At 48.6% G+C, this 15,962-nt stretch overlaps 1 protein-coding gene across 3 annotated transcripts in view; it reads left to right on the top strand.

The window, feature by feature from the left end:
- The window catches only part of DLGAP4 (DLG associated protein 4), a 332,898-nt gene that overhangs the window by 264,986 nt on the left and 51,950 nt on the right, over positions 1 to 15,962 (top strand). The window contains exon 1 of one of the 3 annotated variants that reach the window (XM_073309844.1): positions 5,913 to 6,132. The exons of the other annotated variants lie outside the window; for them this stretch is intronic. Coding sequence (XP_073165945.1) covers positions 6,102 to 6,132 — 31 coding nt within the window. The 5' untranslated portion in view covers positions 5,913 to 6,101. Of the gene's footprint in view, positions 1 to 5,912; positions 6,133 to 15,962 lie in introns of those variants that run through there. 3 annotated transcript variants of the gene reach the window in all.

Here is a 15,962-nt window from a genome sequence, read left to right on the forward strand (position 1 = left end):
GCGCGCACCCTTTATGGGCATGTTTGTGGCTTCTGCACTTACCTCATGTAATTCTACCTCTGCTCTCAGCATGCACGTTCCTTTCTGTCTGTGTGTCCCCCCTGCTGCTGTGGGTAGATGGGTCTTTCTCTCTGTTCCCCTGTGCCAGATTCTCTCTTGTGATCTGGCCTCATTACACTGCCTTAGTGGCACAAAGGAGCTGGAAAGCAACTGGATCTCCTCAGCGACTGCGGGGCCAGCACTACCAGCTCCTACGCCACCCCCTCCTGCAGGGGTCATGTGGGAAGGGACTTGACCTCACCGCAGTTGCACTCTGCCTCTTCTCAACTGGGTAGAGGCCCTTAAGGGCCATGGCCTGCTGGCATTGTGTAAAGCAGCCCCAGTGCTGCTCTGCTGTACACTGGGGCCAAGAGATCTGGGCTGCCAGAATCAGGGAGCCACAACTGGCTTCTGTGCAGCCTTCCTCTGAGCTGTGCCCAACTTCCATCTCTGTGTCTCCTCTTTGGGGCCTCTCTGCTATGGCACTGCCATGATTGTACTTTGCACTTACAGGCACCTAAGAAAACCAAATGTGCCTGCTATGAAATGCTAAAGTTCATAGAGTCTGATCGTACTGGGAAATTCATGCAAGTACCTCCCAGTTCATTCAGCAGGAGCTGAGTGCATGCATCTCCCAGGGTCGTAAGGCTGAATGGGAATTACTCTTCATGAGTCTGTCCCGTGCATACACGTGTTTTTCTCTCCCTTGCTCTGTCCTCTCTCTCCCGCTGGGCTGTTTCTCTCTCTTGCTTCAGTGCCTTCCTGTTGCTTTTTTCCATCTGATGAGTCACTGTCTGAGTATCAATAAGGACTCAGAAAGAGAACAAGTTAGATATTTTAAAAGCCAGACAGAGCCCTGTGTATGTAACAATCCCTCCACCAGGGGTCATTCTGAATTTCTAGGATCTGCACCTGTCTCATAGGCAGGAAGCAATTGAATCGACATGTGCTTTGTTTTCCTTGGCAAACTGTAGTGAGGTGCTGGAGCTGCTAGGATCACACTCAGATCCAAAGTTGTGTGGTTCAGGTCTGGATCTGAGCCTCTGCAGAGCTCAGAAAAGGGTGGCTGGGTCCTAGGCAGGGTTCTCCTTTGGGCCCATCTTCCTATTTGGCTTTTGATACGCGCTCAGACACATCAATAATGATTCCATTGCTGGAAATCAGAAAGCATGTCCAAAGTACAGATCCTATCTCACTAATGCCTGCCTTGAATAGGAAGTGTCTGAGTCGAGTGGGGGCAGTTACCAATGGACTCTCTGATTTCTCTTCACTTCGAAAGCCAGTTTGCTCATCTCTGCAGAGAGTAGTGCAATCAAAGTCATAAATAAATCAGAGCTCTCAAGGACTTATTGTAACAGCAAGTAATTCAAGCAGTACACACACTCCCTGCCTGGGCAATCCAGGGAACCAGACTACCTGTGGAGCCAGAATCCCATGACAGGCAAGACCTCCTGTAAACAAGCTTGTCAAGGCAGAGCTGCTGCTCACACAACCATGGTCACTAGCATGGCAGCCTAGGAACATAGTCGCAGCCATCCTGGTCAGACTGTGGCATGGGTGTAGTCAGAAAATCATCTGGTCTTGCAAGGGCATTACCTTGATGATCAAACAGACCTTCCCCATCTACTAGGATCCTACCAGCCTCAGCACATAGATTTTCATTTCTCAGGAGCAGTTGCAGCAGAGCCAGGACAGAAGCAGCTAGACGCCCAGATTTGGACCCTACCGAGGTGGAACTCTCTGTTCCAGGAGTCCCAGACTCCAGTGGTTAGTGAGTCTGTTCCCAAGGGGGCTGTTTGGGTTTTCATGGTTCAGTTCTGCTCCTGGGTGAGCGAGGCTTATGTGTGGGTTGATTTGGGTCAGCCATTGTGTTCCTGGAAGGGCTGGAAGCTTGTTTTATGGATTCCCTTCCTCCCACTCCATCAATCCTAACTGTAACCTCATGTTTCAGGGCTGCATCTCAGAGGGTTTAATGTAAAACCAGGGCCACATGTGACTGCAGGTGGTGTCAAGTCAAATGAGAATTAAGCTAAATTCTCCCCCCATGACGGAGGCCTCCTTGGATGGAGGTGCACGGGAGGGAGAAGCAGTGAACACAAAGACCCAGACACTTCCACTTTCCTTTCCTTTCCTGTCTGTCTGTCTCTCCTCTAGAGAAAGACTTTCCTCTATGCCAGAACTTGAAAGGCCAGACCCTGCTCTCAGTTACACCACCATAAACCAGGAGTAACCCCATTCTTCTTACTGGAGTTGCTCTAGATTTACACCACTGCAGCTGTGAGCAGAATCCAGACCCCCAGTGTGAGCATGAAGTCCAGCATCAAGTGTGACCTGAATCTGGCCCTGCACAAAAAGCCACGAGTAGAAACACAGGTCTGACCGAGTCCCAAAAGTCTGTGCCTGTCTCTCAAAAGAGGAGAGTAGTGAGGAAATCTTGCAGGGAGTTGGGCCATCCCCAGCAGAACTCAGCCCTTCCCACTGAGAAATCTTGGGATTATATATCCCCTCCCCCATCCGTGGGGAAAGGAGCAGCTTGAGAAGAATGGGTCTTGGAAGCGGCCCCTCAGCCAAAAAGCCTTTTGTGTGTGTGCAAGATTCTCTGGGCGAAGAGTCGTGCTGAGGAAGTTGTCACCATGGCACCCCGCTCTTTGTCACTCACTGGAGCTGTCAGCTCAGTGCGCCTGAGCTTGGCTGGCAGCTCCGGGACAATTCGTCTCGGCTGCAGAGCTGGGGTGGGAAAGGCAGTTTTTGTTTGGCAGAATTTCACCTCCAAACTCCCAATTTTGTTTGCAGTGATCTGTGTCCCGCTCTCTCCCCAAACCCACTGAACCCCCAAGGAAGAGCTGTTTTTGGAAGCCATCTTCGCACATTTTCCCATCCCAAATGTGATACAGAACGCCTTGAACATCAAGCCAGTTTGTGTGTCGTGACGACTGTCCTGCACCTCAGTCAGTGTGTGCATGCAGAGCGGTGACACTTTCCCTCTGCCCTCCCCAGTCTGCACGGAGCCTCCTTGCAAGTGCCTCAGTTCTCGTGAGCGTGGGCTCCAGTTCCAGGCAGTATCCCACTTCCAGATGCCATGCTGCTTCTCTCCCTCCTCGCTCTCTTACTTACGGGTGTATTTTCCTGCACCACAGACCATGGCATAAGCCCAGCCAGGCTGTGGAGTGAGGTGTATGTAACCAGGTGCCGTGTGCCCAAGCGGATGAGACCTGGGGTCAACTCTAAGTTAGTTAAGGCCAGAGGTTCCCAAGCCGGGGTTCATGGAGCACTTGCCAGTGATCCACTGGGAGCTGGCTGGTTACATGTTGCCGGGTTTCCAGGTAAGAGTAACAGAATATATGGAAGGGGGAGAAAAAACAGACACTGGGGTTAACACTATTCACAAAGGACAAGACTTACAGCCCTGAAGTGTTAAACGTCCACTAAACACTGCGCTAATCTGACTGCTCCATGTAAGAAAATGTTGCCATGGAGATGATCTGAGAGACGTGTGAATGTGAAGGGTTGGATCCACAAGACAGTCTATTAACATATGTTCCACATTGTGAAAAAGTTTGGGAAGAGCCTGTTTGGGCAAAGTTTAAGGACTGGATGGAATATCAGAGAGGTTAATAGGATTTAATTAATCAGTAATTGTTTCTCACCCTTTCTCCTGTTTCTTTGTTCACATTTACCTACACTTTGGTCCAGATTCTGAAAGATATTTAGGCTCCTAACAGCCATTGAAATCAGTGGAAGTTAGGAGTCTAAATACATTTTAGGATCTGAGCCGTAGACTGTAAACTATTCAGGGCGGGGATTTGGTTGGTGATCTCCTTGAACGATGGAGGATGATCAAGAGTCCATGCTGTCCTTTCTAGATCTGTCTGCTGTCTTTGATACCACTAATCATGAGGTTTTATTGACATATCTGTGTGTCACCCTCCTTGTCCGTCCTGCCCTCAATACCTGTAGTCACCAGCAAATATAGATGGAGTTACTTGAGTGGTTGGGTTCTCTCCTATCTTAAGATAGTGTTGGGCATTTACTCCTGTGGCATCAGTGACTCCTATGGGGTGCCAGAATGGCCTGGTTTGTCATTCCTCCTGTTCAACATATGTACAAGGACATTGGGAGAGTTAATGAGGTGATACAGGCAGCAGTGTATTCAGTATGCTTGATGACACCCTGTTCTATGTCTCCATCACTCCTGTCCCAGCCAGTGCGGTGGAACAAATGATCCAGTGTCTATGTGAGCTTGGGGCTTGGAGAAGATTAGCTGGGTACAATTCAGTCTGGATAAAATGGAGATAATGTTAGTAGGTTTGGGGAAGCACCTAAAAGAGCAGAAGCTTACTGTAGTGCCATTGACTGAAGGAGTGTATCTGCCATTTGCATCCTTTGTTCAGATCCTGGGTTATTTCTTTCTGGGCCACCAGGGGTCAGTTGGAGCCAGGAGTGCTCTTCACCATATGCATCCTCTTCTTGCTCATGAAGGGACCTTAACCACAATCATCCATCCTTTGTTACTTTGAAGCTAGATTCCTCTAATGTGCTCTCTTAATGCTACACCTTGACATCATTGAGAATGTGCAGCTAATGCAAAATGCAGCTGCCCACTTATAAAGTGGAATTTCAAACCAGGAAGATATGACACCAGTGCTCTGGGAGCTGCATGGGCTGCCAATGTTTCCAGGTGGTGCTGGTTTTAACCTACAAATCCCTACATGGTTTCAACCTGGGAGAGCAACTTTCTCTCCATGCTATAAAGCACAACTGAGATTGGCAGAGGTCTTGAACTGGACCCCTTTGTTATAAATGAGAAGGAAGGGAGGTGCCATAAAGGCCCCTTGACTTTGCTCCCACAGAGCCCAGGACGGCTAACTTTCTGGGCACACTGTCTGCAGAGCCCATTTATTTTCGCCAGTTTGGGAGGTAGCTGGACAATCAGCTGCTATTAGGTAGGTAATAATTCTTAGCTCTTATCTAGTACAGCACTCAAAGCATTTCACACTATCCCCGTGAGGCAGGGCAGTGCTGTTGTCCCCTATTGTTGTCCAACTTCACAGGAAGTTGATGGTGGAGCAGGGAATTGAACACAAATCTCTTGGGTCCTAGGTTTGGGCCCTAACCACTGGATTGTTCGGCTGTTGGTGAGAATGTTGCACTGGTAATTCACTAACTACTGTAAGATCTCAGCTGTTTGTGTGTAATATGGGGTCCTCCCCTTCTTAATATATCAGCAGTACCTAGAGCAGGGCCAGGCCAGAGTCATTAACCTCTCAGTGACCCAGTAATGCATGGAATAAATACAGATGAAGGGGAAGTGACATAATCCCTGATTTCCCCTGCCAGCAGCCACTGCTGAATGTGGTCTGAAAAAAGGGGGAGGGGGATCTACCATAATTGGGATCAAAGCGTGCCCCTTGGCCACCTGGCTCCCCGTTTAGTTTTGGTTTGCTGGGTCTAGGACAACCTCCCACCCCCCTTCTCCCACACGCACATTAAGCGCTGCTGGCAGCAAGGCCACTGGAGCACCCAAGCCCAGTTCCCCATCTAGCAGCCAGACAGTTGGGGACCAGCTGACCCTGCCTTGGGGACACCAGAGGACCTGTGCTTTTTGGGGGGAGGTTGTGTTTGGGGGCCCTGAAGCCCAGGGGCTTTGTTGCCACACCAGGCGGTGGACCAGCTCCCTGTTCTGGGACCCCCGAGCCCCCCACTGGCAGCCCAGCCCCAGGGCAGAGCGAGGGTGGGGGGAGGCCTCAGGTCGGACTGCCCGGTGAGCACGTGCGGGAGTCCAGCTGGATCCGGCGTGACGTCTCCGCCCCCAACAGCGCCGGGCTCGGGGGCGTGGCCATCCCGGCTACCCCGGAGCCCCGCCCTGGGGCGGTGCACAGCTGCCGCGGCGGGGCGAGGCAAAGGGAGGTAGCGAGCCAGGCCCGTGCGGCTCTGCCCTTGCCCTGCCGCCCCCCGCCTTGCCCGGGCCCGCGAGCAGAGCGACTCCCCCCTCGGCTGCCGTGGCCCGTCCGCCGCCCCCCGCAGGAGGGAAGAGCCGCCGCCGCCCCTGCTTTGTGTCTCCCATGGCTTTGTGTCTGGAGCTGTGCAAGCGATGTGAGTGCGGGGCTCGCCGGCCGGGGTTCCCCGGGGCTGGGGGCCGGGCCCCCGGGTGCGACGCGCCGCCCCAGGCGGGGGGCTTTGGGTTTGGACCCTGAGCCGCTCCGCTGGCTGGAGCGGCGCTGGGGAAGCGGGGTTGCTTTGTGTGGCGTGGCGCCTTGGGGGGCGGGGGACGGACCCCAGCCTTGCCGCGCGGCGAGGGGCTGCTGGGCCGGGTTGGTGTTTTCCCTGCGATGTTCCGACCCGGCCCTGGTCGCCCGGATCCGGGCAGGATGTGAGCTCATTGGCCTATATTTGTACTGTGCCGTCCCAAGCTCGGCCGAGATGGATTTTTCTCGCTCCGAGTAATGACATTCGGATGCGCGGTGCTCGCTCGCCTTTGCCTGGGTTACGCGGCGAGTTTCGCCCTCCCGCTGCCAGCTGGGGCGGCTGGGTCTGTCAGTGCTCAGGCCGTTGCTGTCCGGCCGGGTCCCTTGTAAGGTAACTGCTGCAGGGTCACCTGGAATGAATACGGGTTTTCTTTTGAATGGGAAACCTCTGAAATGGGTTCCTGTCACTTGACACAGGAGGTAAGGTTTAAAAAGGGGGGATATATTTTTACAAAAGCAGAGGACAGTAGTTCCTGGTTTCCCTTATGGAAAAGTCTGACCGGCTCCAATCAGTATGAAAACAATAGGCTCCTATAAAAACTGAGTATGTTTCTATAGACACTAAGAGAATGAGCTCTTTATATACAGGTCTTAGAAACTGTCTCTATTAAATCCCCTAAGTGAAGTTTGTGGGATTATTGTAGGGTTACAATCTATAGAACTCTTCCAGGGTGATATCACTCTGGCTCTGCACATCTATTCTAATTAGTGTTTTGCTGTATAACTAAGGCATGATGAAGTCTGTACACACAAAGGGGCCGTGGTGTATGTGAGGCTTGGATAGCTGGCTAAGTACATCCCACATGGGACTGTATTGCCTTCTGTTTTGATTTAGTTTCTCTTCTTTTCCCCTCGCCCATATATCTCCCTGAACAATCTTGCTTCAGGGAGATATATGGATGTTGTGAAGGCCAAGACTATAACAGGGTTCAAAAAAGAACTAGATACATTTATGGAGGATAGGTCAATCAATGGCTATTAGCCAGGATGGGCAGGGATGGTGTCCCTAGCTTCTGTTTGCCAGACACTAGGAATGAGCAACAGGGAAGGGATCACCTGTTCATTCCAGCCGGGGCACCTGGCATTGGCCAGGTCGGAAGACAGGATACTGGGCTAGATGGACCTTTGGTCTGACCCAGTAGGGCCGTTCTTAGGTTGCTTACAGGGGTAGTTACTATGGATGGGCAAGTGAGCCTAAGGCTTAATCTTGTCCCTCCTACCCTATTATCTGGGTGGGGATGTTATGAAAATGTGTCTTGAGCAGTTTAAGATCTCTCACACACACACCCCCGTCCCTGAGCAGAAGATACTTCACATTTTTGGTTGGAATCCTGTGTTTTCTTCTGAACTGACCCATTCCTCCCCCAAACTAGGAGAGACCAAGAAATAAATTGTCTACAGTGCACAGGGTGAGAAGCCAGGCTGTGTGCCGGGGAGACTTGCCAGAGCCTATGCAAAAAGCATCCTTTTCCCCAAGTATGCTATTTTCGGCTCAAGGCTTTGTGGCCACCATATGGCCTTACTGTCACATTGATGGAATAACAAGAGCGTCAGCCGAGTGGTGAATCCACCAGTGTCTCCCCAACTCACCTGTGCATTGCGATGCCAACTCCTCTGCTGCTGGGTTCGGGATGCCCTGCATGGCATTCCATAATGCTGCTTCTATCAGGGCCTCCTGTTTGCAGGGGTGGGTGACAGTACTTCCCCAGGTAAGGGACATGAGAAACTGAGAGAGCTTTACAATGCTATAGAGTTTGTTACTTCAGGATGTCTGTCTGTACTCTCCTTGTATTTGTAGAATACAAGAACTAATACCCAGACTCATCAACAGCATGAAGAAGAAATGCATTAGTTTACTACTTCTGCTATAGATATTGGACTAGTTCAGACATGGTGAAGCCCGAAGCTAGGCTAAAGCTTTGCCAGCTGTGTGTTCTGATTTCCGTGCATCTCGTGAGCTAAGCAGGGTCATGCCAGTCAATATTGCAGGATACCAGATTAATACTAAAGATCTCTTAGGGGTATATAGGTGCTGCAGAAGGGATATTGTTGTTTTATTAGGTTGCACTCTTCCCTGGAGGACCCTGGTTGCTGTTGGAAGTGCTGTTTTGGGTTTGGTTTGTTTGGGGGCAGGATGGGTGATGGATGAAACATAAAAGTTGAGGCCTTGAGTGCTTGTGGCTGTTAAGGCCTATGACTGTTAGCAGTGTTCTAGCCAGAGGGGGTAACAGATTTACCAATTGCGAATTCTGCCTTCAGATTTCAGAGTAACAGCCGTGTTAGTCTGTATTCGCAAAAAGAAAAGGAGTACTTGAGTCTCTAAGGTGCCACAAGTACTCCTTTTCTTTCTGCCTTCAGAGTCACTTGTGTATGATTTTTATTTCTTTCTTAAACTATTTGGTGTTGCTGTACAATGTCATGCAGGAACTATGTTCCACCAAAGAGGTGACTGACTACTTGAGTGGAGTATGCGGGGTGGGTGAGGGAATTATTCCTTGCTATAGTCAGTTTGTAAAGCACTCTGTCCTTCTGCTTGAAAAGCACTGTGGAAATTTGCCAATTATTTGCATCTCGATAGCTGTTTCCATTCCAGAATTCCAAAGCACTGAAATACTAATGAGTTAAGCCTCACAATGTCCCTTCAGGTAGAGGAAGTATAATTATCCTTATTTTACAAGTTGGAGAAGCGGACTTGTAAGTAGCTTGCCCAAGGTCACACAGGAAGTCTGACTGAGGCAAGAATGGAACTCTGATGTCCTGACTTCCAGTCCAAAATCTGCCTACAAAGAGGTAACATGCAATTTTGGAGTCTTGAAAATGCACCTGTCCTTTAGGAAGCAATGAGCCAGATCTTCAGCTTGTGTAAACTGCACTAATAGACAGGTGTGTTCCCACCAATATGCCAAAAATCCACTAGATCTCTAACCAGATTAGGAACAGATTCTAACCCCTCCCCCTGACCCCCCATGCAGTCCCGCTCTTTTCAGTTTAACTGTTGGCAGAGTAAGTGCTAAATGTAAGTGAGGGTCGTAGGATCTGGCCCTTAGAAGTCTCTGCGATATGGAGAACACTGCAAATGTAATATTTAGCCACTGACTAAGGGCAACACTGCCTGTCCCTACTGAGGTCAACAGGTGGCTTCAATATTCTTCTTAAGAAGGGTTGAGTTGTGATTTTGAAGCCACAGTTTCTGGACATGAAAGGGAAAAATTTCAGCTGTCCACAAACTGGCAAAAATCATTATACCCTTCCCCTTTTACCATCCAACCACAACTTACATTAGCTTGTGTGACCAGGTGCATGTCAGATAGTTAGACAAACCATTACCCACTTTTTGCATGTAATTTTGCTCGCTTTTTTTAAGGCCATTTCTGACAATTTAACCCAAGTTTATTTGTCTGCTTCTTCAATCCTGCATGCACAATGTATGTGAGACCTGCTGCTTGGTGGCGCTCACTGCTGGCTTGTTCGTACCGCCAGAGCAATGTACTTTAAAGTTGCTTTTAACGTAGAATAAATAACAATTGTGAGGCATTTCCAGATTGCAGTTGTACTCCTGAGAGAATTATGCACCAAAAAAAAAAAAATTATGCGCACAATATTTTAAAATTCTGCAAATTTTATTTGTCAGTACATAAATGTGGCTCCAGCATGGCAGTGGGGGAACACAACTGTCACTAGGATCAAGGGGGCAGCGTTCAGCATCAGAGTCAAGACTCAGCCTTCTTCAGCTGGGCAGCTCTGCGCTTGCAGAAATGAGGGGGAGGTAGTGACACATAACCCCATGTGCCCCCTATGCCTTGCCTCTGTTTGGAGGGGGGCAGTCCCCCCCCAAAAAAAAACTGTGCCCATGGTCTCCCCCTGCACCGCTCGTGTGGCTTTCCTGCCGTTTTTGTCAGGGAAGCACTGGAATTCTGCAGGGGAACCCGTTTTCTGCAGGCGCGCAGTCACGCAGAATCCCCCCAGGAGTAACACCAGCTTGGCTTCCATAGGTTTTTCTGTTGTCCATGCTTCACTCAAATGTATGTCACCCAGGCAGTTTGGATCACATTGTTAATATGATGGAGAATGGTATATTTTCCTCATGACAGTGCCCATTTACCTGTCTGCAGAGGTGAGATTTCAGAACCAAATTGCAGTAAGGCTTCTCCCCCCCATACACACCCTTTCATCTGATGCTTTCTGCTCTTAAACGGCTGCAGATTTTTCCTGGGTTGAGGCTGTGTAATTGGATTCAGTGCAGTGCAAGTTACAGTAACATATGTGAGCTAGGAGGATTAGGGTTGTGTAGACGGGTGGCCTTCTTGAAGAAAAATCCACTTTAATTTCTGCCAGGAAAAGTTGTCAGTACACGGTCTGTCAAAGCAGATTTTACAAAATTATCGATAAGTATAATTGCAGTTCCCTCTGAAAGCAGATTAGAGTCCATGCTGTCAGGATCAAGTTCTACAACGGGTTGTAATCAAGACAGTGATGAACTCTGGTTTGCTCTTCAGGAAGATACTGAAAAATGGGCTCCTCTCTGCAACCTGTACCCTGGCTCACATCATTTTTAAAAAAAATCAGATTGGGGGTGGAAATTTAATGTGTTTGCTTAAATGGTGTGTGTGTGTGTGTTTTTTAAATTGTTTAATCTGCAAGTCCACACAGCGTGGGAATGCTGTCAAGACTGGTGGGATCAGCCAGATTAATGACTTGTAGGCACTTTGTCCCCAATGATTGCATTTAAGTCTCCGTACGGTCCTCTTGAGTGGCCCCTCAGATATGCCAATAAGGATGTGCCAAAAAGATGTGCCCTTCTTGCTACAGACTTCCTGGGTGACCTTGAGCAAGTCACTCCCTCTCTGCCTCACGTCTCCGTTTTACAGATGGGGGTAATAGCACTGTCCTGCCTCACAGGGCTGATGTAGGGATAAATGCAATAAAGATTGCAAAGTGCGTGGATACTACAGCAATGGTAGCCATATGGAGATAACAGGACCCATGGGGGGGATGAGGCGGAAAGCAGAATGGCACACATCCATATGGATTGGAATGGTTTGCAATGCAAGGATGGTGAGGAGGTAGGAAAGCTTTTGCTCTGAGCTAATATAGCTGTGTCCTAATTGAAAAGGACATATTACCTTTAAAGCTTCCTAGTGCAGCCTTTCCCAGACGGGTGTTGTGACCCCGAGACATGCATGCTGATGAGCAAGAGGTGGCTGCATGCTCCTGGCCGCCCCCAACTCGCTGCACTGTGTGCTGCACGCTGAGAGGCACTGGGATTCATCAGCACACGCGGCACAGTGAGCTGGCCGCAGCTGCTGCTGCGCCAACCCTATGGGTAGGAAGAGAGGAGCCCACCAGATCTGAACCCCGGGGCTTGGGTTCTTTTCCGATCTGAAGCCAACATTTGTAGTCAGGTAGTGTCTCGTTGCAGGGCTCTGTGTCAGACCCCTGGGGAGTGTGTTAACAGAGGTGAGCCCAAAGAGGGTCATGGCATACAGAAGTCTGGGACTCACTGCCCTAGTGGAATTGCATGCTCATTCCAATGAGTGCAGTTCACAGCCCCAAGGATACAGCAGCATCTCATGGATGGGAGGGACAGGATTTTGACAATCCAGAGATAACTCTGGATGCAGGCTGAGGCATTAGCAGTGCACTGGGGTTCTCGCTCACAGACTGAGTAACAGAGCCTGTGGTGCCTCATGTCATCTAAGCTGTGACCTATAGAACAGTGACACTTGTAGCTTTTGACACTTACAGAATAGACTTCACTTCAGGCTAGGAAAAGACTGATATTTCTCGTGGCTTAGGGTAGGTCTGATTGACTCACTAAGGAGGAGAGAGCGATTTGACTCCAATTTTTTTCTTAATCCTCCTTTGTAAAGCATTTAAATAATTCAGAGGCAGTTATCAGAGGGAAATAGCAAAAAGTTTTGCTGCCTCTCCCTCCTTCCCTTGCATTTTTGCTGTTAGCCTTGGTCTGTAATGCAGTACAAAGGATAATGATGTAGCGGTGGCTTTTCAGAGTCACTGGTGCCTGTGCTGTGATGCAGCGGGAAGCATTGTCTTAGAACTGCATCAACCAAAATACCATTGCCTGCCCTGCTGCTCCTTCCTCTTATCAGCCAGTGCACACAGGAACTTAGTTATTCTCGTTACCCTGTTGGCGTTCTGTGGGTTAAGCCTGTCAGTTCTCTTTATGTCCCCAGCTGGATGGTGAAAAATCTCAGACTAGATTGACCTTCACAGCCTGAGGAAGTCACAGGCATTCTCAAAAAAATCGAAGCGCAAACAGCGTTAGGATGTCTAAAGAATGGGGTATAGAAATAATTAGTGTTGTAATGCCATGATACCAATTGGTGGTATGCACATTCATCTGGAACACTAGGTAAAGTGTTCAAGAATACCTACATGCTTAAATCACGTAAGCCCCGTTTTCATTCTGTCAATAGGATTTAGCCACCTAGGTGGCTAACTTGCTTATTAAACTACCCCCTGTCTTTGGTCCCCTTGCCCTGTCTCAATGGATCTGGAAAAAATAGATTGGAGAAAGGCAAAGGCCTTCTGTATGAGGAGAGTTGGAAGACTGGGTCTCTTGGTTTAGAGAGGAGATGAAGAGACATGAAAGAGATATACAGAATGAAGGGTATAGAGAGGGTAAATTAGACACTCCTTTTCCTCATGTTATGACAGAGGGTAAATAGGGGATGTTAATGAAACTGAAAGGCAACATACTTCATATTAATGAAAGGAAATGATTTTGCACAATGTCATAAGATATCCGTGAGGCCAAGAGTTTAGGATTCAAAAAGGGATTAGACATTTATATGGTTACTTATGTGGTAGCACCTAAGGATTCCAGTCGTGGATCACAGTCCCATTGTGCTAGCCACTGTACAAACTTAGAAGGGATGTAAATCCTCATACTTCAGGACATAAAGCCACCACTTCTTGCCTGAGATTGGGAAGAGATTTTCCACAACAGACAAGTTATTCCATAATTGTCCCATATGAAGATTCATGTACCAGAAGCTTCAGGGGAAGGCCACTGTCGGAGACAGGATGATGGACTAGAGGGAGCACTGATAGGGTATGGTAATTGCTATGTTCATGTGTTAATATACAGTGCACTACTGTGTGTGACTCCTCTTAGAAAGAAAACGAGTACTTGTGGCACCTTAGAGACTAACCAATTTATTTGAGCATAAGCTTTTGGATGAAGTGAGCTGTAGCTCACGAAAGCTTATGCTCAAATAAATTGGTTAGTCTCTAAGGTGCCACAAGTACTCGTTTTCTTTTTGCGAATACAGACTAACACGGCTGTTACTCTGAAACTCTTCTTAGAGTTAGTCCTCCCGTAAGAAAAGAGTTGGGCTTTTCTAGGGGGACCTGTAATAGAGGGGCTGCCACCTCATGGCCAAAGATAGCTTCTGCATCCCCCTGCCTGCGTTTTCCCTCTCTTCGCCAGGCAACAGAGATCCACCTCGCTCTCCCCTTCTGCATTCTGCACCATGTGTGACATGGCAGGGTTTCTCCCCAGCTTAACAACACTCACTGCAATGCCCAGGCTCCTTTTAAGTATGTTTCTTTGTCCAAATATAAGCCCATAATAGACTAAAACAGTCCTTCAGCTCACCCTTTGTCCTGGAATTTCACCGCCTCCCCTCCGAGGGGTCTTTAGTAATCCTGCTTCTTGCAGCTTCCCAGTCTTAGCCAGCTCCCTTCTCTCAGCCAGTTCTCATTCAGCCAGCTCTGCTTCCCTTCTGGAACACCTGCCAGAGGGCCGCTTCCCAGAACACCTGGCCTCTTATTCCTGGGCATCACTCTTCTGTGGTTCCTCTCTCCAGGCACAACCTGCCCCAATCACTCCTCTTCCTGTCCTCTGACATGCATTTATAGGCCCATGGAGTAGCCCTGCCTCCTTTAATTGTCTCTGTTGCCCCCACCTGCTCAGACAAAGGGGCACTGAACCTGGCCTATTCACAGGGACCAGCTACCCTGTGATCGGACTCCTTATCTTTTCCGTGTAGGAAACTTCACTTCTTCCCAGCTTGCCACCTCTGCTCAGACATGAGGCCCTGAGTCACAGTCATGTCCTCCTTGCTCATGAAGCCTGTAAAGAGCCCTGTGGAGCTCATCAGTGCTGCAGATTTACTGGCTGGACTGACACAACACTCCTGTCCCCTCCAGTGTGATCTCTTTCACTCCTGGTCTGCATTCTGTCCCCTTTATGCTGCTACTCTGAGCAGTGTAGCTCCCTGGACAACATAGAGCTGGCATAATCCCTTGCAGCTTCTAGAAGTGTACCAGGGACAAAAGGGGAGATTCTGGGGATGGGCAGGACCATAGCTAGAGCATTCTGGGAGTGGAGTATCCAGTAGGCTGTGGAAAGCTTTGACAGCAACCCCAGGGATTGCTGTAATCTTACGCTGCGGCCTGGGCAGGCCCAGAATTCAGGAGGCATAAAATGGTTTAAAGCCACATCTACCCTGGATTGCACTTTCTGAGCTTCCCCCTCTACAACAATCTCAGCTCTTTCCAACTTGGGGTTTAATTCTGAAGTTCTTGGCACTTGCAGCTCTAATTGAAGTAACGTTGCAGGTGTTCAGGGCCTCTTGGGAGCAAAAGCCTGGGCACAAGGAAACTAGCTGGGGTCTGCCAAATGGCAGCACATTGTACTGGCACCTAGCATTGCTGCTTCATCAGCAAGCCAACCCATTGTGTGGGGAGCAGCATGGGTCATGCATAGTAACAGGCTCAGCTTTATGCTTTGCACCAGGTTCTGATGTTTGTTGGGAAGTATAGTTGCAAAGTGCCAGTAAAATCTCTTCATGGATTATGGAGATTTCCACAGCTAATTATGGGCATTAAGTATTACACTGCATGTTAACATTTATTGTTCTTGTGCCAGTATGCTTACGAGCGATGCCAAGGCCAAAAAAACACTCCTGATTACTAAGTGGAGACTGCTAAAGTAAGCTCTTACAATCCACTCTGTCCAGAGTAGATGGCATTCTGGCTCCCCAATGCAGTAACAACTTTGAATGGCTTGTGCAAGTGAGATCCCTGTAAAAGTGGAGAGGCAATCGTTGCATATGTGAGCTCCTTAATCCTCTATATACAGGACAGGTATAGCAATGTTGTTAGCGCAAATTTCCGCTCTCCTGCCCTGCCCATCTACCTGAACACCAGGACTACCTTTAAGTAAGTGTAGGACTGCCCTTGCTGCTAAGCCTGCAAGCAATGGTACAAAATGCATGCTGTTTATGAAGTGGACACCTGTCCACCAGGAACTGGCCTGAGACTCAAACGTGAAGTGGCCACTAACTAATCACCAAATGGAAACTAGGGCACCAAAGAATGAGACATTAGCTCTTTAGCTGATGGCATATCTTGTGCTTTGGTTTTTTTTTTCATTTTATGGCTCTCGGGATTTAGAATCATTATCAATGAATGTCCATGATGACTAGATAAATGAAGAAATACACAAGCCCTAGAACGAAACTTCCGCTTCATTTTAATGTAGTAAGCACAGTAAAGTACAGTCTATTGTGCAAATATTTAAGACTGTTTTCTGATGTAAACTCTTTCTGTGCACAAAGGACACTAAATCCAATGGAAACTGTAGGATACCTAGACTCTCAGATCATAATTGAACAAGCTGGAATTTTGGCCAGGGAACTCTTGTGAAAA

The sequence above is a fragment of the Lepidochelys kempii genome, chromosome 13 (genome assembly GCF_965140285.1).
Source record: "Lepidochelys kempii isolate rLepKem1 chromosome 13, rLepKem1.hap1, whole genome shotgun sequence".
Lineage (NCBI taxonomy): Eukaryota > Metazoa > Chordata > Testudines > Cheloniidae > Lepidochelys > Lepidochelys kempii.